General features: G+C 47.1%; 1 protein-coding gene across 1 annotated transcript in view; it reads left to right on the top strand.

Annotated features, from left to right (window-relative positions):
- The window catches only part of LOC140397269 (bcl-2-modifying factor-like), a 162,564-nt gene extending 139,579 nt beyond the window's left edge, over nucleotides 1-22,985 (top strand). Inside the window, exon 4 of the mRNA XM_072486142.1 lies at nucleotides 21,436-22,985. Within this exon, the coding sequence (XP_072342243.1) occupies nucleotides 21,436-21,597 (162 nt within the window). The 3' untranslated portion in view covers nucleotides 21,598-22,985. The remainder of the gene's footprint in view (nucleotides 1-21,435) is intronic.
- Nucleotides 22,986-24,008: the final 1,023 nt, after the last annotated feature.

The raw sequence follows: 24,008 nt of genomic DNA, 5'->3' as shown, positions 1-24,008 counted from the left end.
TTGCCTCTACCCCTTTTTCCCACTGCATCTCACTCTCTCTCATCTGTCTATCCCAAAAAGCTGAGCGACTGCACAGTGAATCGCCGAATGATTTATTTGTCTCTTCAAAGCTGCTGTATAATTCCCTCAGCCCCCAATGGTTATTTTCCATGCTTGCGAGTCCAGCCAGTCAATGTCGTAGACTATTCGACTGGGAAGGAGGCAGACTCGCTGAACTTGAAGCTGAGCCAAGTTTGTGCACAACAACAACTTTTACACCACGGCGAATACACCACAGAAAGAGGACACTCGGCCCAACCTTTGTTAATGCTCGAGGCTTCTCTCACGTCACATTTCGCCCCATCAATACATCCTCATGCTTATTTCTTCCTCATGTGTTTGTCTAGATTCCCCTTAAATACATTTGCCGTAGATGTCTTGTGTATAAGATGACCGTTCAAGTCACACAAATTACCCCCCCCCCCCCCAAAAAAAAATAGGTGTCGACTATTGGCCGAATATGAAAATAACTGCTGTATGGATATTTGTCAGCGTCTGCCGCAAAGTGTGGGCGTGTCTCAAACCCCCGCGCATTTTCACAACACAGCCCATCTCACCTTGACTCCTTGGCGGGGGGGGCGAGGGATTTTCCGACACCCTCACGGTGTTTTTCTCGGCAGCGGGAGGTGGCCAGCCGTTGGCCGCCCGCAGGTTCTTCCGTTCCTGCCGCTGTCAGTGGGATTTCTCATTGAATCCCCCCCATGCTGCCGTGAAATCCGTGGCAAAGGTTCGCAGTGAGTGGGACCAGAAGATCCCGCTGGCGAGAACAGCCTGGAAAATCCCCACCCACCTCATGTCCATTTATAAGGTAACAGAAAGTAAAAGATGCACCTGTGAGGTGAAAAATTGAGGCTGACAATTAATCACATGTCATGGCTGAAAGGAAGGCTGGGGTTGACTTATATGGCAAATATATGTAAAAGCATAATTTTTGAGCTGGAAAAATGTGGTTGTCTTATGTACTGGGCCAGTTTACACACCTTGATTTATGGTACTCGATTTGCCTCAACTACTCTGTGTGGTAGCGAGTACTGTATTCCGATAACTCTGGATGCTGAAGTTTCCCCTGAATTATTTGTTGGATTTATTTTTGTTTATCTTATATCTGTCACCCATATTTTTGAACTCCCCACAAATGGAAAAACCTTCTCTCCGTCTACTCCAATCAAAACAGCTTATCATTTGTTTGGTCACCTCAGCCTTCCCTTTAATAGAGAAATGAGCTCTGACCAGTCCAGTCTTTCCTGATAATTACAACCTCTTACTTCTGACAACACCGCTGTAAATTTTTGCACCTTCTCCACTGCCCCAACATGCTTTTTTTGTCATGTGCAAACCAGAATGGTGCAAGTGTGGCCCAACCGAGTTTCAACACAACTCCTCTGCCATTCAATTCTATTCCTCCTAGAAATAAACTCTAGCGCCTTGCAAAGTTGTGGCCTTATTAATACAGTGAAACATCTCAAGGCACTTCACAGGGGCAGAATCAGACAAAGTTTGACACTGGGCCACAAAAGCCATTACAGCCAGTCTCTGGGTGACGTTCCCCACTTTGTTCTGATTCTGGGCGCGATACCCCCAAATTGTCATGCTCCTGAATAAGGAGGGATGAACTGGCTCCCTTTCTTTATTCAACTCCCTCGGTTGGTCACAAGGTTAATTTAAGAAGGAACCCTTCCCTCAGGCATACCTGAGTATTTCTCAGTTTTTCTCTGAGTACCTGAGTATTTTCTCAGTTCAAATGTATTTTAAAAGGAGCCAATTTAATCAGGGGTTTCTTGAGTTAACCAATGTGATTTTAAATGTGAGTTTATTGGTTTCTAAAACATGAGAAGAAAATTATTAAACACAACACGCATACACACAGATTAGAAATGAGAAGCGCTGTTGCCTTTTTTTACCTACTATAAATATGGCAACCTATAAGGTTGCCCTTCTTTCTTTTGATATCAATATTATATTGCTGAGTCGCCAGGTATCAAACAATACCACCACAAGGTTCAACCAGATATCGATCAAAGAGCCAAACACCAGTTAGTTAGTTCAAGATCAATGGTACTTTATTTACACACACAATTATCATGCAACATGTTACTAGTTAAACTACACCTATCGAATATGACAACCTGTACTTAACTTCAGGCACCCGGCTTAGGTCAGAGGAACAGTGGGCATTGTTCGATTCTGGGTCTATCGGGTCTGGAGAAGTAACTGCTGCTCAGCTAGGCCCATCCGTCTGGTAGCGAGCGTTGAACTTGAACTTGCTTCTGGTGGTGCTGCACTTGGAGGTGGATGTTGCCGGAGCGCCAGGTCCAAGAGAGATCGAACACATGGCAGTCTCTCTCTTTATCTTTGGGGAGTTTCGCGCTCTTTTGGGCGGTCTTTCGGTTTGGACCCCATTAATTGGGTAGTTCTTGATCACTGTATTCGATTTGAGCCAATAAAGGGGCGGGTGCCTTGATGGCTGGGCGTGTTCTAAGTGGTCATTCTCCCTGTTGTTGATGCTTCCTGAGTACAGGGAGTGGCACTGAAATGTCTGGGATTGTATCAGTTACTCAAGTATCAGTCTTTTGTCTTACAGAGATGGCCATCAAAATGCTAATCGGTTGGGGGTTTCGATGCTGTCTGGATTCTTTGCTCACAAATATACATTCAGGCTCTGAGTCCTGCCTGAACCTTACATTGTCCACATTTCCCATTACGCTTTGCGACCGTCCATGTTTCTTGTTGTAAGTGCCATCCCCCTAGGCTACAGCGCGCCCCCCCCAAAAAAACCCCAAGTACACTAATCAGTCTCTGGCTTGTCCATGAGGAGTAGATGGTGAAACATTGCAGCTATTAAATTGTGTGATTCTGGTAGCACTGACTTTGGCAATTGAGCAATTGGTTTGGAGATTCTTGATTCTGTAGGTTAGCTGAAAGGAGTTGTCCTATTTCCTTTTCAACTGTGGCTTTGCTAGCTTGGGGCTTGCTGCCAGCAATCAGAGAGAGAGAGAAATGTTTTTACCTGCAAGTGCAGGGGTGCCTTGTGGATGTTCTTCAGCTGTGACCTTCAGATCATAAACTAGCACAGTAGATTTAAAGCACCATGCTAGCACACCGTGACCAGGGTTGAAGTTGGTTTTCAATTCCATTGTTTCTACAGGTGATTACAGTTCAGGTTTTTGCATTGCATCTCTACCTTTGAAGTGTCTCGGTCTGGAAAAGGTGCGACATACCATTTCCATAGAATCCCTACAGTGCAAAAGGAGGCTTTTCGGCCCATCGTATCTGCACCAACTCTCCGAAAGAACACCCAACCTAGGCCCACTCCCCACCATATCCCCTCAACCCCACCCAACCGTTGGTCACTGAGGGGCAATTTAGCATAGCCAATCCACCTAACCTTCCCATCTTTGGACTGTGGGAGAAAACCGGAGCACCCAAAGGTAACCCACGTGGACACGGAAAGAATGTACAAACTCAAAACAGACAGTCACCCAAGGTCGGAATTGAACCCAGATCTCTGGCGTTGTGAGGCAGCAGTGCTAAGCACTGCTGTAGCTATCTCAGATGGCCACCTGCAAAGGACAATGGGAATTATGGCCAACCCAGGACTCAGACACACTCAGAGCTTGTGTGTATTTGCAACCCAGATAGCTAGACGCGACCAAAACCCCTGCGCGTTTGCATTCTGTGGTAGTCTGTGTAGAGGTATTACGGTACCTGGTAATGCTGGAACACCATTGGTAGATATTGTATGCTTCCGATTGGTCAAGCTGTATGGTAGCTCCTCCCTGCTAGGCGGAGTATAAGAGCCCGTGCCGCCCCAGCAGCCTTCATGAGCTGCTGGGGGAAACATCTAGCTTATTAAAGCCTTCGGTTGGACTACAACCTCGCTTTAGTGGTCATTGATCGTGCATCAATTTAATAAGCTAGATTTAAAAGGATGGAGCTCCGAATCAAGCCGGAGTGTCTGCAACTCAGCCCCCACGCGGCGAACTCAGCGGCAATCTTCAAGCAGTGGCTGGCGTGTTTTAAAGGATATCTTGGAACGGCCGAAAACACACCCACAGGAGAGCAGAAAATGCAAGTCCTGCACTCGAGGGTGAGCCCGGAAATTTACACCCTCATAGATGGATGGGCGCCGCCATTTTGTGCACCCCAGCCATGTGTGACAAATGGGAGCCGCCATCTTGGATGGACCCCCAGGACACCAGCTCGGCTGACCACACATCGCCCAAAGAGAACACTCAATTGCTGCGATTAGCCTCGGTGACTCTGGATCAGTGCCGGCCTCGAACACTCTCAACTGCTACAACGACTGTACTTATCAACGGGCACGAGACGTCCTGCTTAATCGACTCTGGGAGCATGGAGAGCTTCATACACCCCGACACGGTAAGGCGCTGTTCTCTCCTCGTCCACCCCGTTAATCAAAAAATCTCCCTGGCCTCCGGTTCCCACTCAGTAGAAATAAAGGGGTTTTGTGTAGCAAACCTCACAGTCCAGGGAAGGGAGTTTAAAAATTACCGGCTCTACGTCCTTCCCCACCTCTGCGCGGCCACACTCCTAGGTTTAGACTTCCAGTGTAATCTCCAAAGTCTAACTTTCAAATTCGGCGGCCCTATACCCCCCCCTCACTGTCTGCGGCCTCGCGACCCTCAAGGTCAATCCGCCTTCCCTGTTTGCGAACCTCACCCCGGATTGCAAACCCGTCGCCACCAGGAGCAGACGGTACAGTGCCCAGGACCGGATCTTTATTAGGTCAGAGGTCCAAAGGCTACTGAGGGAAAGAGTCATTGAAGCTAGCAGCAGTCCCTGGAGAACACAAGTAGTGGTGGTAAAGACCGGGGAGAAGCATAGGATGGTCATCGACTACAGTCAGACCATCAACAGGTTTACGCAGCTGGACGTGTACCCTCTCCCCCGCATATCTGACCTGGTCAACAGGATCGCACAATACAAGATCTTTTCCATGGTGGATCTTAAGTCCGCCTACCACCAGCTCCCCATCCGCATTAGTGACCGCAAATACACTGCTTTCGAGGCAGTTGGGCGGCTCTATCACTTCTTAAGGATTCCCTTTGGTGTCACCAACGGGGTCTTGGTCTTCCAGCGCGAGATGGACCGAATTGTTGACCGGTACGGTTTACGGGCAACATTCCCGTATCTGGATAACGTCACCATCTGCGGCCACAACCAGCAGGACCACGACACCAACCTCCGAAAATTCCTCCAGACCGCATAGATCCTTAACCTTACATACAACAAGGATAAATGCGTGTTTAGCACTGACCGCCTAGCCATCCTCGGCTACGTAGTGCAAAATGGAGTTATAGGCCCTGACCCTGAGTGCATGCGCCCCCTTATGGAGTTCCCCCTCCCTCACTGCTCCAAGGCCCTGAAGCGCTGCCTAGGGTTTTTCAGTTACTACGCCAAGTGGGTCCCCAACTATGCGGACAAGGCCCGTCGCCTGATCCAATCCACAGCTTTTCCCCTGTTGATAGAGGCCCGCCAGGCCTTCAGCCACATCAAAACGGATATTGCAAAGGCCACGATGCACGCCATCAACGAGTCCCTCCCCTTCCAGGTCGAGAGCGACGCGTCTGACGTAGCTCTGGCGGCCACCCTCAACCAAGCGGGCAGGCCCGTGGCCTTCTTCTCACGCACCCTCCATGCCTCCGAAATCCGCCATTCCTCAGTCGAAAAGGAGGCCCAGGCCATAGTAGAAGCTGTGCGACATTGGAAGCATTACCTGGCCGGCAGGAGATTCACTCTCCTCACTGACCAACGGTCGGTTGCTTTCATGTTCGATAATGCACAGCGGGCAAGATAAAAAACGATAAGATCTTGGGTGGAGGATCGAACTCTCCACCTACAACAAGATCTTGTATCGTCCCGGGAAGGTAAACGAGCCTCCAAATGTCCTGTCCCACGGCACATGTGCCACTGCACAAGTGGACCGCCTCTGAGCCCTCCGCGAGGACCTCTGCCACCCGGGGGTCACTCGCCTTTTCCACTTTATCAAGGCCCGCATCCTGCCCTACTCCATCAAGGAGGTCAGGACAGCCACCAGGGACTGCCAAATCTGCGTGGAGTGCAAACCGCACTTCTACCAGCCAGAGAAAGCGCACCTGATAAAGGCTTCCCATCCCTTTGAACGCCTCAGCATGGACTTCAAAGGCCCCCTCCCCTCCACCGACTGCAACACGTACTTCCTGAATGTGATTGACGAGTACTCCCGGTTCCCAATAGCCATCCCCTGCTCCGACCTGACCACAACCACCGTCATCAAGGCCCTCCACAGCATCTTTGCACTGTTCGGGTTCCCCGCTTACATACATAGTGATAGGGGGTCCTCCTTTATGAGCGATGAACTGCGTCAATTCCTGCTCAGCAAGGGCATCGCCTCGAGCAGGACGACCAGTTACAACCCCCGGAGTAACGGACAGGGAGAGAGGGAGAACGGAACAGTCTGGAAGACCGCCCTACTGGCCCTACGGTCCAGGAATCTCCCGGTCTCCCGCTGGCAGGAAGTCCTCCTGGATGCCCTCCACTCCATCCGGTCACTGCTTTGTACCACAACCAACCAAACACCTCACGAACGTCTCCTTGTCTTCCCTAGGAAGTCCTCCTCTGGGACCTCACTCCCAACCTGGCTGGCAGCTCCCGGACCCATCCTGCTCCGAAATCACTTGCGGGCGCACAAGTCAGAACCGTTGGTCGAGAGGGTCCATCTTCTCCACGCTAACCCCCAGTACGCCTACGTGGCGTACCCCGATGGCCAACAATATACAGTCTGCCTACGAGACCTGGCGCCCGCCGGAGCCCCACGCACACATCAGCCACCAGTCCCACCCTCCGCTCCAGCAGGGCACCTTACAGGAGAATCGGTCCTTCCGCCGGCCCCATCTAAGCCCCCCACCCACCAACGCACCCCGCAGGCGCTCCCTTACTAGGTCAACTGTTTTACCCACCAGAGCCGTCTTGGGGTGTCGAAGCTGCCACAGAGATCGAGGCCACGCTTCCAGAGTCACAGACGCCCGAACCTCCACCGGAGTCACCACCGAAGCTTCGAAGATCACAGAGGGCGACCAGGACCCCCGATCGACTGATTGCTTCATTTTAAATTGTAAATTTAAATCATAAATTGTAAATAGTTAATAGAATTGTAAATAGTTACAAAACGCTGTACGGAGGTATTACGGTACCTCCATAACTATAATTTCTACCACGTTACCATGTTGTAATACCAAGCCACCACCCCCGCCCGACTCTTTTTTAACAGGGGGTGTATGTGGTAGTCTGTGTAGAGGTATTACGGTACCTGGTAATGCTGGAACACCATTGGTAGATATTGTATGCTTCCGATTGGTCAAGCTGTATGGTAGCTCCGCCCTGCTAGGCGTGGTATAAGAGTCCGTGCCGCCCCAGCAGCCTTCATTCTGTACCTGAGCTGCTGGGGGAGACATCTAGCCTATTAAAGCCTTCAGTTGGACTACAACCTCGCTTTAATGGTCATTGATCGTGCATCACATTCTAATGGCCCATTTCCCCAGAACAAAAGGACTGTACTTAGGTAACCGATACAGATGCCGACTAACCGGCACCACTCCCTTTGCTAAGAAAGCCCAAACACCCAAGGTCAATGACCGCTCAGGACACGCCCAGCCATCAAGGCATCCGCCCCTATATTGGCCTGATCGAAGCCTGTCGAATTATTGGGTCCAAAGCTAAGGACCGCCCCAGAGAGCGCGAAAACCCAGAGGGATAAAAAGAGACACAGCCATGTGTTCGGTCTCTCTTGGCCCCGGCCTACGCCTAAAACGAAGTGTAACGACCAGAAGACAAGGTCAAGACCAACGATCGCTACCAGATGGATGAGCCGAGCAGAAACGGAACCACTTCTTCTACCCAGCCACGCAAGATCCGAACAAAGGCCTTGTTCATCTGCAAACAGCCGGTTGCCCTGAAGTTAAATATATGTTATTGTAGTTGTTAGGTGTAGTTTAACTTGTAGTGTTTTATGTTGCATGTTGAAGTAATCCTTGTGTGTAAATAAACTATCTTTGAACTTGAACTGACTAACTGGTTGTGTGGTCCTTTGATTGCTATCCGGTAAAGCCTTGTGGTGGTATCATTTGATACCTGGCGACTCTGAAAAGCAATATTATCATTATTAACTGCCATATCTAGTTGGCGACGCTGTTCCACCCTCTCTGGACAAGTTGGAATTCCAGCAAGTGGTTATTTTACAGTCTCAGCTAATTCTTGGCTGTATGTTCATTTTTTAAAAATACATATTTTACATAAAAGTTCAATATGCCCATAAGTAATTTGGGGCTATGGTCCACTGACAATGACTAAAAGCTTGGACAAAGAGGCAGGTTTTAAGGAGCATCTTACAGGAAGCAGAAGAAAGGGAGAGAGTTGGAGATGGGGAGAGGTTTGCAGTGATTGAAAGGAAATGGAAGAGACCAATCAAAATGGTTGAGTGGGTGGAGGAATTAGGTTATGCAAGGCAGGCAATAGATGGAAAAGTGAATGGTGGGAGTTGATATAATTTTGATTTTTGGGATTCTAAATGATGTAGACCATGACCAGCAAGCTGGTAAAATAGAACCAGAAGGCACAGCCTGCGCTTAATGGGAGGTTCATTTAAAATAAATCTGTGTAAACACTGGGAAGAACTTTGATGGCCTGCTGGAAGCACAAAACAGGACGGCCAATAATATTGTGGGGAGCCATGGCGGATTGGCTCGCCGATCATGTCCTACACTTGGGGAATTTGGAGTCATATGGACTTAGAACATTAACTCTGCCTTTTGCCCCACAGATTCTGCCAGACCTGCTGAGTTTTTCCAGCATTTTCTGTTTTTATTTCAGATTTCCACTGTCTGCAGTATTTTGCTTTTATTTTAAGCAGATTTCTTTCTGGTAATAACATTTTGAGATACTGTGTTTTAATAATTCAGGCATGATCTGTGGTAAGTGTTGCATGTTAGGGAGGAACAATTAATTTTGGACCAATGGTTCCCAAAGCTCTCCACCAGTGGGGCTTTCCATACCACACGTCTGTATAATTAGTAATTATACACTAACTGGTAGAGATTGAATTCCATGATTTGTTCTTGTCTCCATCATTGTTGTAACGTGCGACCAACAGGGTGTAGGAGGAAAACTAAATGGGCCGTAGTCTTTTCTCATTGGACAATTCCCCAGTGGTTTTATGCCCTATAATAACCCTCATGAAGCTCACGGGGATGACACGATTCTGGGATTATATTCATTGGAGTTTAGGAGGTTGAGGGGAGATCTAATAGAAACTTACAAGATAATGAATGGCTTAGATAGGGTGGACGTAGGGAAGTTGTTTCCATTAGCAGGGGAGACTAGGACCCGGGGGCACAGCCTTAGAATAAAAGGGAGTCACTTTAGAACAGAGATGAGGAGAAATTTCTTCAGCCAGAGAGTGGTGGGTCTGTGGAATTCATTGCCACAGAGGGCGGTGGAGGCCGGGACGTTGAGTGTCTTTAAGACAGAAGTTCATAAATTCTTGATTTCTCGAGGAATTAAGGGCTATGGAGAGAGAACGGGTAAATGGAGTTGAAATCAGCCATGATTGAATGGTGGAGTGGACTCTATGGGCCGAATGGCCTTACTTCCGCTCCTATGTCTCATGGTCTTATGGTCTTATTGATCACCTTGTGGAATGAGAGCTCCCTCTTTGATGGGCAGAGGTGTATCAGCAGTGGCTCATCAACCCTTAAAAGCTGGCCCGGATTGGGACCGGCATGATCGGTAGTCCCAGTTGGGACCTTTGTGCTGTAGGCCGCGTGCGGCCTTTTCTTTTGGTTTGAAATAAACCTCCGTTTGAATCACCGTCTCGGATCTCTTGACCGTTTCTATGTCCCAATGAATAAAAGGTAGCTTCCAAACCTTACTTTCGTGCTCATTGAGATGGAAATTGCTGTTGTCCCGCTGATCATGGACAAACCTTGGGTTATTCGACTCTTCTGGGAGGGTTTACTCCTTGCTCACCTACAATGTTGCCTTCAACCGGTGAACCACACTGTGGGCATTCACTCTCCAATCAGTGAGTCAGCTAGTGAAAAGAGAACAGGCTAAATGACCTAAATCGGTAGGGAGATAGCTGAAAACCAAGTATAGACCTGGGAAAAGAAAAAACAGAGTATTTATCCATCTCGTCTCTCACCTAGTTACAGAAAGCAACAACTGACATTGATATAACACCTTTAAAAGGTAGTACTATGTCCCAAGACAAAATTTGACCCAAACCAAAAAGCAGATATTAGATGAGGTGACCAAACATAAGAACATAAGAACTAGGAACAGGAGCAGGCCATCTGGCCCCTCGAGCCTGCTCCACCATTTAATGAGATCATGGTTGATCTTTGTGGACTCAGCTTCACTCTCCGGCCCGTACACCATATCCCCGAATCCCTTTATTCTTTAGAAAGGCATCTATATTTTTCTTAAAAACGTTTAAAGAAAGAGCCTCAACTGCTTCACTGGGCAAGGAATTCCAGAGATTCGCAACCCTTTGGGTGAAGAAGTTCCTCCTACACTCCGTCCTAAATCTACCTCCCCTTATTTTGAGGCTATGCCCCCTAGTTCTGCTTTCCCCGACCAGTGGAAACAACCTGCCCGCATCTATCCTATCTATTCCCTTCATATTTTTATATGTCTCAATAAGATCCCCCCGCATCCTTCTAAACTCCAATGAGTACAGTCCCAGTCTACTCAACCTCTCTTCATAATCTAATCCCCTCAACTCTGGGATCAACCTAGTGAATCTCCTCTGCACTCCCTCCAGTGCCAATATGTCCTTTCTCAGGTAAGGAGACCAAAACTGAACACAATACTCCAGATGCGGCCTCACCAACACCCTATACAAATGCAGCATAACCTCACTAGTCTTGAACTCCATCCCTCTAGCAATGAAAGACAAAACTCGATTAGCCTTCTTAATCACCTGTTGCACCTGCACACCAACCTTTTGCGACTCGTGCACCAGCACACCCAGGTCCCTCTGCACAGCAGCATGTTTTAACATCTTACCGTTTAAATAATGATCCATTCTGCTGTTATTCCTCCCAAAATGGATAGCCTCACACTTGGCAACATTGAATTCCATCTGCCAGACCCTAGCCCATTCACCTAACCTATCCAAATCCTTCTGCAGACGTCCGGTATCCTCTGCCCTTTTTGCTTTACCACTCATCTTAGTGTCGTCTGCAAACTTTGACACATTGCACTTGGTCCCCAACTCCAAATCGTCTATGTAAATTGTGAACAACTGCGGGCCCAACACTGATCCTTGAGGGACCCCACTAGTTACAGGTTGCCAACCAGAGAAACACCCATTTATCCCCACTCTCTGCTTTCTGTTAGTTAACCAATCCTCTACCCATGCTACCACTTTACCCTCAATGCCATGCACTTTTAGTTTACACAGCAACCTTTTGTGTGGCATTTAATCAAAGATGTAGGTTTTCATGTTCTTAATGGAGGAGAGCGAGTTGGAGAGTCAGAGAGGTTTTGGGGAGGAGTTCGAGAGCTGTAGGCAATTGAAGAAGCGGCTGCCAACGATGGAATGATTAAAACCAGAGACGTACATGAGGTCAGAATTTAGCGCCGCAGAGGTTTGTGGGCTGCAGGTGGCCAAAGATAGGGATGGGCAAGGCGTTTGAAAGGATGAAAATTTAAAAATGAAGGCACTACTGTACTGAACTAGCAAGCAATGGAGGTCAACAAACATAGGGGTGATGGGTGAACGGAACTTAGTACATGTTAGGATGCTAGTGGCAGATGGGAGAAGGTTGTCTATCCATCCAATTAGAGACCTATACCTAGGTCCAATGGGGTTTAGAAGAATGAGAGCTGATCTTATTGAAACATAAGATCCCGAGGGCACTTGTTGAGATAGATACCCAGAGATCTTTCCTCTTGTGGGGGGCACTAGAACCAGGGGACAAATTTTACCAATTTTAAGATGGGGAGTAGGAGAATGTTTTTTTCTCTCAGAGGGCTGTTCATCATTGGAGGCTCTATTATTGAATTTATTCAAGACTGAGTTAGACAGATTTTTGATAGGCAAGGAGGTCAAGGGTTATGGCCGTGGATGCAGTCAGGAAGGTTTTTTTTTAGATTATCATAGAATTTACAGTGCAGAAGGAGGCCATTCGGCCCATCGAGTCTGCACCGGCTCTTGGAAAGAGCATCCTACCCAAGGTCAACACCTCCACCCTATCCCCATAACCCAGTAACCCCACCCAACACTAAGGGCAATTTTGGACACTAAGGGCAATTTATCATAGCCAATCCACCTAACCTGCACATCTTTGGACTGTGGGAGGAAACCGGAGCACCCGGAGGAAACCCACGCACACACGGGGAGGATGTGCAGATTCCACACAGACAGTGACCCAAGCCGGAATCGAACCTGGGACCCTGGAGCTGTGAAGCAATTGTGCTATCCACAATGCTACCCTGCTGCCCCGTGAATTTAACCACAGTCAGAGACAGCCAAGATCTTATTGAATGACGGAACAAGCTCATGGGGCCAGATGGCCTACTCATATCTTCCATGTTTCTATTCTGATCAATGTAAGAAATTGTCACTTTATATTTTATATTTTTTGTAGTAATGTTATTAAAACCTGTGTTACGATGCATACAGACAGTATGGGTGTTAGAGTGGTGATCAAAGTGTCGTAAAAGTGAGATAATCATTGATTTTCAGGTGAAGTTTTCTGCTAATAGATCTTGAAAACAATTTACTTGTTTACAAATAGCTAGCTAATGGAATATTTCTTACATTTGAAGGACCCCTAGGGTGTAGATAATTTATGAGGGCTGTTGTGTTTGATACTGGCTAAACAGGTCAAGGAACACCTTGTAAGAAGAGACAAAAGAATGTTTAATGCTTTGGGTATAGATGATATAATTAATAGGAGGAGCCAGGCCTGACTGAAGAATCAGAAGGTCCTAGATCTCTAATCTGAACAGAGGTGTTTCAGTTTGGTTCTGAAAGGTTCTCTCTCCAAAGATTCTGCCCAGAAATAAGCAAGTAAATCCTAGATTGTTTACTTTATTCATGAGTGGCATTACATATGTATTGGTGTGCTTAATTGGAATGGAGTGGCAGGTTTAGAAAGTAAGTTACGGTTTCTTCTTTTACATAAGAACAGTTGTAACTGTTAACTGTAAAGTTATTTATTTGTTGCTAATGTGGTTAATTCTGTGATTAAATTAAAGTTTGTTTTAATATAAAAAATATATATTGGTAAGTGTTATCACTCCTGTGGTATAGTTATAAATCCTCACAGTTTTACATATTACAAATACTTGGGTTCTCGTTCAGGATCCTAACACCATGTAGACTTAAACAATAGTGTCTGTCCATCTTATCATCCAACTACAGGATCATCACAGATCAACTCCCTTTGTGTCTGTCCAGCTGTGTCATCTGGGTATATTGAATGAAAATCCTTCAAACACATCAACTTTCATTTACATAGTGCCTTCAATGTAATAAAATGTCCCAAGGCATTTCACAATGGTGAGAATTACTTGGAATCAAATCCTATTGTCTGGAAGTTTACGCACGGCAAAGTAAACAGTCTTATTGTATCATTGCTGTACGGAACTGCTGTCCGGAACATGTTCGAATGACTTCCCATTATTTCCTCGTTAACATTCTAATTTGCTGTGTCTAGATGTTTATGGTGGCTAGTTTCCCATGATGGCCAAAAGAATACTGAGGGCGGGATCTTCCGATTCCGCTGAATATGACCCAACCCCCGCAGGAGGTTCCCCGGTGGTGGGACGGGCAAGACGCGCAAAATGCCGCAGAGATTGGCGAGACTGAAGATCCTGTCAGTGGCCTCCGCTGCTGTAAAACATGCGCTATGGAGGGGGGGGGGGGGGGGGGGGGGAATCCTTGAAAATCCCACCCAGAAGTTCTGCAGTTTACCTATTTAACATTTTAAGTTAAATGAAACGTTACTTTATACAGATATCTTATATACAATGCACACCAAGCTTCTCATGAATCAGTTTAAAGTTCCCGGTGGGACTTTGCGGCGGTACCCTGCATGGGGATGTGATCAGACGCTCCCGAGCATGCGCTGCACGGCAAAGTCATTTCCGCGCCAGCTGGCGGGGCACCAAAGACCTTTCCCGCCAGCTGGCGGGGCGGAAATCAGTCTGGCGCGGGCCTAGCCCCTCAAGGTAAGGGCTCTGCCCCTCAAGATGCGGAGACGTCCGCACCTTTTGGGCGGCGTGATGCCGGACTAATTTGTGCCGTTTTTGGCGCCGGTCGGCGGACATCGCGCCGATATCGGAGAATCCCGCCCCTGATGTGACTCGACCTAGGAGTGATTTTGTCACTCTGAGAGAATCCACAAAACGTTGAATTAGAAATCCAATTGGGAAAAATTAAAGAAACCACAAGTGTAAGGCCCGTATCAATCAAATCACCAAGATTCGGAAGTGTGTATTAACTTCCATGCGTACTAACAGAGATATAAAGTAACCTCGTTAGATTTTGTTGTGTAAAATTATCGGGAGTATTGTGAACCGGAAAATAGCTTAGGCCAAACCCGCTGTTCGAATCGCCGCCCTATTACCCCCTGTTCCAAATTTACAGTAGAGGAAAAGAGATACTAGTAGCAATGGCACCAAAGGCAATGGAACGCCTAATGAATCCGCAGGAAACCGAGGTCATAGCAACCAATAGAGCAGAGCAGTGCCCCATATGGGAAGAGGAATTGAGAAAGTACTTGAAGGGGAAAGAATGGCCCCTCTGGTCAGAGTTTTGTTCGAATGAAGAGTCAGGTCCAGGTAGTACAGGACAAACCTGGTGGGATAACCTAACCGAGATACATAAAAAGAATATAGGAAAAGTTCGTAAGCCAATGGCAATCGTGTCCTGTCTGGCACAATTGCGAGGCACAGAGGAGGTCATGAGGAAGCTCCACAGACAGCTTGTAGAGAAAGAGGAGAAGAGTGAGGGAAATTTTAGTGAATGTAAGAAAGTTAATGAGCAACTCTGAGAGCAGCTAGCAGCTAAAGACAAGGAGATGGCTGATGTCAAACAGGCACACCAATCTTGTATAGTTCACCCAAGCAACTTTCAGACACAACACGATAAGGCTTACCAAGATACACAACGCGCAGTTTTGGTAAGAGAAGGGACGGAACAACAGGTAGAACAGTTAAAGGAACAATGCGCAGATTTGAAGGCAGCTTTACGAGCACTCCATAATTCCACAACGGAACAAAGGCAGAGTTCAGTTGGATCACACCAAATATAGGCAACAAATAGCCAGGTTACAGTCACTGCTCTCAGTGCACAATGGATTCAGAGACACCTTTGGACCGATTCTAGATCAGGAAAATGACCCCGATTGGCAGGAACTCAATGAAACTGCCCATAGATATGTAGAAGACACTGAGAATCAGAATAGAGCTCCCAGGCCCCGAAAAGGAAAGCGCCCGCACCACCGACTGCATAGGCAGCACACAACCTCATGAATCCAGTCACCACGCAGCGCAAGTCACCGATTGACGATGAGCCCTATTTTGTGTACACCACCCCACTAACCATCACACAATTGAGAGATGCGTACGACAAAATAGAACCATTCCAACCCACAGCAGACCGGATCATTTCTCTGAGCGAGTAAGACAACAGGCAGTTATATACGGTCTGGACGAACCGGAGGAAGTGAAGCCTTGAGTAATGAGCCTTGACCCATCCGTTAGCTCAGCATTACCAGACCCACAGAATGTAGGAGGAGGAAGCTTCCAGGACATGAAGCTATTTTAGACGCAATTGGTTACAACACAGGAGACCCCGTAAAAGGTCTAAACTGTTGTAGACAAAAGAAGGGAGAGCATCCGACTGCATACGCAGGACGCCTTTGGATACACTTTAAAGCGGTCTTTGGGGATTTAGTCCGCGCACACTTAGATAACGACAACACAACCAAATGGGCCCGCACTTTAGTCTCCCACGCCACAGAAGCAGGTCAAAAAGCCTGTGCGAATTATGACGCCGCACATAATGAAATGTGGGTTTTAAAGAGACTCTCCAGAGCTTGGGAACAATCCCTACATAGAAAGGCAGATCAGGAGAAGGCAGAAGCCAATATGAACCCAGTAAGGACACATCAGCACCCTGCATGGGTAAATGAGGGTAGAAATGAAGGACAGCACCCCAGAGCACCATGAGGATACTATAATTGTGGACAGCAGGGACATTACGCCGGCGAATGCAACGCCCCCCCGAACCAACAACGGAACCAGCAATCGAATGCCCCACCTAGTAACAATGTCAGGCCCATACATAGCATTAGCGCCCGATCAGATAATGCAGTGACCAATAGCGCAGATTGACGGTGTTCGGACTCCCCAACCTGGGTCTGCGACACACTCTGGGACAAATCAGGCAGACCAGTAGTCACAGGCACAGTCCGAGGACATCCAAGAGAGTTCCTTTGGGACACAGGAGGGCCCTGCACCACTTTAAACTCCTCCACAATGTTTCAGTACGACAAATGGCCCACCACAGACACCATCACTCTTAATGGATTTACAGGACATGTACAGCAGGGATACATTACAGCCCCCATAGATATTCAACTCGGACACATAAATACCAAGCACCCCGTTGTTTTAGTGGATTTGCCCCAAACAGCAGAGCACATTTCAGGAATCACTTCATGAGCTCACACAACCTTTCCTTTGACCCCGTGAATAAGTGAGTTTGGAAAATGGCCAGAACAGCAAGAGCCCCCGCCATGCTCACAGTAGGAGATTACGAACACAGAATATGCTCAGTGGGAGATTATTGGTTTGACCCACAAGCGATTACCACAGATAAGATGATTAGAGGGGTCCTAAGGAATCATAAAACATCCTTCGCCCAGCACAAGCACGATTGCGGAAAAATTCCAGGAACAGTCACCATTACAGGTCCCGATCCCAAGCCCCAGAAGCAATACGGTTTTCCACAGCAAGCCGAGGGCGAGATTTCAAAAGTAATACAAAGTTTGCTAGATCAAGGCGTAATTCGGCCCATTGCCTCAACAAACAATGCCCCAATTTGGCCCGTAAGAAAACCAGATGGTTCCTGGAGACTATCCATAGATTACAGAGAACTCAATAAAGTAACTCCATTAGCAGCCCCCACCATTGCCACGAGTCCCGAAACAATGCTAAAGCAGGGAGTATATGCTAAGTATTTTACGGTACTGGACATTGGCAATGTCTTTCGGTCCATTCCTTTAGATAAGAATTGCCAATACAAATTCGCCTTCACATTCCAAGGACAGCAATATACATGGACATGCCTTCTGCAAGGTTTCCACAACTCCCCCTCCATTTTTCAACTACAATTGGCAAACGGACTATCCAAATTTTCCCGACCTGAATGCCTCATTCAGCATGTGGACGACTTGCTCCTACAAACTGACACAAGGGAAGAGCACGTTAAGCTTCTTTCTGAATTACTAGGTCTCCGACACTCAATTGGATGTAAAGTTAACCTGAAAAAAGCTCAGATCCTCAAAGAAAAAGTCCTTTACTTTGGCACCATTATCACACACGGAAAAAGAGAGATAGAACAGAAACAGATTGAATCGATAGTTAAGTTGCCCCTGCCCCACAATGTCACTGCACTCCAGTCATTTTTAGGATTCATTGGGTATTGTAGGAACCATATAGATGGTTTTGCCACAAAGGCAGCCCTACTTTCCGAGCTCCTTAAAAAGGACGCCCCATGGGAATGGCTTCCTCAGAACACGGACGCCATCGATAAATTAAAACGTGCCCTAGGCACAGCTCCCACTTTGCAGGTACCAGACCCACACTCTCCATACGCCATAGAAATAGCGATCACCGAACGAACCCTATCGGCCGTACTACTCCAAGAAATACATAATCGTTTAGGACCCGTAGCCTATGCCTCACGAGTTTAGGATACAGTGGAGCAAGGATTTTCAGCCTGCGAATGCAACTTGCTTGCAGTCTTTTGGGCAGTTCAATATTTTGCATATATTAGAGGCTTCAACCCCGTAACGATTTTCACCGAGCACACCCCAACGCAGCTACTGTTAGATGGTAAGTTAAAGGACGGTTCAGTTAGCCAGATCAGAGCAGCTCGCTGGACCCTGCTCCTACAAGGAAGGGACGTCACAGTTAAACGGACAAAGACCCACACATTTTTAACGGATAATTTACTGTATAAAGGAACCCCACATGAGTGCCAGATCATTGCAGCCAAACACCACACAGGACCCTTTATTCCAAAATCGCTACACCCACGTGTAGGTAGTAAAGCACAGAATCCCCCGACCACGGATAAATCTTAAAAAGTTTATGTAGATGGTTCCTCCACCATTGATAATGGAAAAAGAATAACAGGTATTTATGTGGAAGACGCGCAGGGACGCGCATTAGAGGAGATATCGCTAAAATTGCCAGGTCACTTAGGATCGCAGGCAGCCGAATTGGCAGCAATTGCATATATAGTGCAGCACCCAGATTCTTTCCCGACCCCCACAGATATATATTCGGACAGTTTATATGTCTATAATAGTTTGACGGAATTCCTGCCGCCATGGGAATCTAGAGGATTCATATCCGCTGACGGTAAACCTCTACCCTCAGCCCCATTATTGAAGCACATTCTTGAAACAGCTAAAGACTGCACATATGGCATAATAAAAGTCAGAAGCCATCATCGTTCGTCCCCACCCGGTAACGTAAAGGCAGATGCCCTAGCAAAGGCAGGATCATGACACGGTCACTTTTGGCAACCCCCCGAGAGTGAGCCGATACACACAGTCCAGGTCTCCCAGCCAAATATCGAAGATTTAGCCCAGGCCCAAAAGGCAGACGACACTCTTCGACAAATTTTAGATGGTACCTTCCCAGCCCCCTACGACAAATTCAAGGACACACTGACGGTACGGGACGGAATAATTTCAAAGAATGGAATTTATGTGCTCTCCACCCAGGACAGGAACCAGATAATTTGCCAATTTCACGATGGACATGGACATCAGGGGATTGAAACCACTATTGCCCACTTAAGACCTTTGTGCTGGTGGCCCGATATAAAAGGAGATGTCACGCATTATATTGAAAATTGTTTAATTTGCGCACAAAATAATCCAGAAAGATACTCCAGGAAAGGTCAGTTAAGGCACACCCGACCTGTTAATGGCCCATGGACAAATTTACAGCTTGACTATATTGGTCCCCTCCTCCCCTGCAGAAATGGTTTTAAACATGTGTTGGTAGTGATCGACTCCTTCACAAAATGGGTGGAAGCATTTCCCTCCAGGACAAACATGGCTAAGGCAACAGCCAAGATTTTAACGCAGCAGATATTTACACGATGGAGTCTCCCCCGCAGCATTGAACCGGACCAAGTTTCTCATTTTACAGGCAGAGTAATGCAGAATGTCCTGACAATTTTCGGCATAAAACAGAAGTTCCATATTGCTTATCACCCACAATCCAGCGGCATTGTGGAACATATGAATCAGACCCTGAAAGCTACTATTAGGTAAATGGTGCAACAGCACAACACCACGTGGGACACGGTTCTCCCATTCGCCCTTATGTTTATTAGGAACACAGTATCAAGTTCCACAGGATTCACCCCCCACACCCTCATGACCGCACAACCCATGAAAGGAACTGAATATTTATTAGGACTTGATTTGGCCAGCCCCACAGTCACCGCCCTCACCCACGAAAAAGCAGTCCAACAGGTCACGGAAAATATTAAAGCAGCCCAGCTCGCTGCAGCTGTCCGACTAGGCGCTAGGAAAAAGCAGAGTAAGGCCTGCTTTGATAAAACAGTCCACCCAGTAGAGTCGGTCAGCAAGTAATAGTTTCCCAATACAACCCAAGTTCGTTCCTCTCCCCTAAATTTGCAGGACCCAACTCCATTTCGGATAAAGTGAGCCCCTCTGTGTACAAAATAACGTACCCTAATGGAAAATCAGGTTGGTTCCATATCAACCAGCTTAAAGTTTATGGAACCCAATGCAGCCACTCACACCGCGTCTCCCTGGCAATGGCAGATGAGTATGCCCCGCCCACTGACAACCTATACCGACCCTCCCCCTCCACAGACCCGACCATTTCTCTGCCCACAGGAACGACTTTCCACCTTGAACTTGATTCAGACGCTAGTGAGAGCACTCCAGACTTATTGGAAATCAATTACCAATGGCACAACCGCCCAGGCTCCAGTCGCTCCAGCCCCTGGAACCACGACCAAGACATGTTTGCCCCCTATACCCCCTTTCATTGCCACAGCCAGAACCCCCGCCACCGCCCCACGAGAGAAATTTGCCTTTTACAGCTACCACACCTCATGACCAAAGAATTCTCCATTGTCACCGCGATAACTTGTATCGATTGATAAGGAACGACAATTCGGCTCCCACAATGGCCCACGCGGCCATGGCACAAAAACGCCAGACACGAGTTTGGCAACTGGGAGATGGTAATGACTCAGAGTCTGACTCCTGTTACGGTAGCCCTTTTGCGACGCTTTTTGATACTGAACCCTGAGGTGTCCAGATGATGAGAAAAAGGAACCGCCTGAGATTTACGGTGTCCTATTTTCTGATGGAGCCTGCCTGCTTTCCTTCTTTCTTTCTTTCTGATCTGACACAGTTTTAGTTAATGTCACTTTGACATGGAATTTCTTGATACAGTTTATTCTTCCAGTCTCACATGTTTTAATTAATGTCGCCCATTTACTAAATTTCTTGATGCAGTCATGATTACTCTTCCGCACATTGTCGGAGTACATATGTTACAAATTCTTTCCGCTCATGTAAGGTCGCCCAGGCAGTGGAGTAACGGCACTAATCCCCACCCTACCTGAGGAAGTCCACCCATTCTTGCCCTGCTGCGGCTCACACGCACCCCATGTTCCCGTCATTGCGAGTAATTTGGAAAAGTTCTTCACACTCCTTACTGTCCTTGGTAGGTCTTTGTTTCCCCTCATCTGTTCTTTTTGCGTGTGGTTTAAAGAATGCTTTTTGTCACAGTCTCTGCACTCAACTCTTTACTTTCAGCGACTCTTTGGTCGCTACCCCAACTGCTATTTACATGTTCAACACACTTGGTTGTAACAATATTTGCTGCGATACGCATCAACCACAAGCTGCAAGATTCCTTGCACTTTAACAGAATATTTTATTTTCGGATGTCTTATCTCCAAAATGATTTTTTTTTAAAAATGAGGGAGTCACACATGGTGACGATTCTAATGGGTAATTGAAGTTCAGAAGAGAAAGACAAACAAAACGAGATATTAACCAAGGGTAATAACAGATATTATGCTTGTACCCCCAGGAATATACGAATAATGAAGAACAAAAAGACAAGAAGATGAAGACAGAACTGATGACCTCCATTATGATCGTGGTTGGATCCCGACAGTTGCGCGCGTTGACAGCCTTTGTACCCTACACCACACCGGCCCCGGACATGACCATACAATATGAGACCCCCTAGTCGGACACCACACCTCACATGAAAATAAACACTGATACCCCCCACACGGTGCAAAAACATTGTAAAGTGGTATTCCCTCTCCTATACAGTAGAAGGTAATAGCAATACTCTGCAGTGCCATTCAGACACTTAGACTCCGCAAATGGCGAAGGAGAGCCTCCCGCTCCCCAATATATACACTCCAAGCCCCTTTCCTTGGAATCCACCAAACCCCACAAACCTTTTAAACCTTTTTTCTGACAAAATAAAGATTGTATTTTCCTATGATTATAATGAATGTGATGCTGCTGTTGTTGTTTAAAATTTTGTATTGTACATAAGTTCCGTTTGATATTTGCCAGCAGCATGAGTGTAGCTTAGGTAATGACAGTTAGAGGTTCCCTTGTGTAAATAAGTTAAATGTATGATTAAATGTTTATAGTGGCCCCTTAGAATTTATGAATGTGTGGTGTATTAAAAACTTAGGTAAATGCTCCAAAAACATAGGACAGAGTAGTGTAGAACCTGTCCTTGACCAAGGGTAACCAGCACGCTATTGAGGGATCAATAGTGTGATCCAAAACGCTTCGCGTTCAGGATCAAAAGGACAGGATGTAGCTATCTGCGATGGCCACTTACAAAGGGAAATATGGCCACTTGCAAAGAATCACGGGAAACATGGCCAATGCAGGATCCAGACAAACTCAGAGCTTAAGTGTACATTTGTCACTAGATAACCAGACACTATCAAAACCCCCAGCCGATTTGCATTCTAATGGCCCATTTCCCCAGAACAAAAGACTTGTACTCAGGTATCAGATACAGATCCAGACTTATCGGCGCCACTCCCTTCACCCAGGAAGCCCAAACAGCCAAGATCAATGATCGCTCAGGACACGCCCAGCCATCAAGGCACCCGCCCCTTTATTGGCTAAAATCGAAGGCAGTAATCGTAGCCTGCCGCATTATTGGGTCCAAAGCTAAGGACCGCCCAAAAGAGCGCGAAACCTCCAAAGGATAAAAAGAGATACTGCCATGTGTTCAGTCTCTTTTGGCCCCGGCGCACCGGCACTCTCTTGGCCCGGCCTACGCCTGATACCAATTGCAGCACCAAGACCAGAAGCAAGTTCAAGACCAATGATCGCTACCAGACGGATGAGCCCAGCAGAAACAAAGTCACTTCTGCAGACCCAGCCACGCAAGATCCGAACAAAGGCCTTGTTCCTCTGCATAAAGCCGGGTGCCTGAAGTTAAGTACAGGTTGTTGTAGTGTTAGGTGTAATTTAGCTTATAGTGTATTATGTTGCATGTCAAAGTAATTCTTGTGTGTAAATAAACTATCATTGAACTTGAACTAACTAACTGGTTGTTTGGTCTTTGATCGATGTCCGGTAAAACCTTGTGGTGGTATCATTTGATACCTGGCGACTCTGAAAAGCAATATCATCATTAATAACCGTTATATCTCCATTGCTCCCGACACAGGGGATACAGGACAGGGTGCTTTCAGGGGTGTGGGTCGGAGAGGGCAAGGTGTCAGAGATTTACCGAGAGATGAGGGAAGAGGGGGAGGAGTCGGTGGGCGAACTAAAAGGAAAGTGGGAAGAAGAACTAGGGGAGGAGATAGAGGAGGGTATGTGGGCTGATGCCCTAAGCAGGGTAAATTCCTCTTCCTCATGTGCCAGGCTTAGCCTGATTCAATTTAAGGTGCTACATAGAGCACACATAACGGGAGCAAGATTGAGCAGGTTCTTTGGAGTGGAGGACAAATGTGGGAGGTGTGGCGGGACCCCGGCAAACCACGCACATATGTTTTGGGCGTGCCCGGCACTGGAAGGGTATTGGAAGGGAGTGACGGGAGTGATTTCGCGGGTGGTGAAGGCCCGGGTCAAACCAGGCTGGGGGTTAGCTCTATTTGGAGTTGCGGAAGAGCCGGGAGTGCAGGAGGCGAAAGAGGCCGACGTTGTGGCCTTTGCGTCCCTAGTAGCCCGGCGCAGGATCCTACTCATGTGGAAGGAGGCGAAACCCCCCGGACTGGAGGCCTGGGTAAATGATATGGCGGGGTTCATTAAACTGGAGCAGATAAAGTTTGCCCTGAGAGGATCGGCTCAAGGGTTTACCAGGCGGTGGCAGCCATTTCTCGACTACCTAGGGGAACGTTAGAGGGAAGACAGATGACCAGCAGCAGCAACCCAGGGGGAGGGGGGGGGGGGGGTTAGTTTAGTTTAGGTCAAAGATAAAGGGGTTTTGTTACTTGTGTATTGTTAAAAATTTCTGTATTGTTATTGTTGCGTTTGCTTTGTAAGAGGGGAAAAATTGTTGTTTGGGAAAAAAATTTCAATAAAACATATTAAAAAAAAAAATAACCGTTATATCAGTATCCAGTTAAAAAGAGCAACATTATTGGCGTTTCCGGTGCGAATTGGCAACAC

This window comes from Scyliorhinus torazame, chromosome 2 (genome assembly GCF_047496885.1).
Source record: "Scyliorhinus torazame isolate Kashiwa2021f chromosome 2, sScyTor2.1, whole genome shotgun sequence".
NCBI classification, from domain to species: Eukaryota; Metazoa; Chordata; class Chondrichthyes; order Carcharhiniformes; family Scyliorhinidae; genus Scyliorhinus; species Scyliorhinus torazame.
Note: the sequence above shows the minus strand (reverse complement) of the source record. Positions and strands in the feature narration are given on the sequence as shown.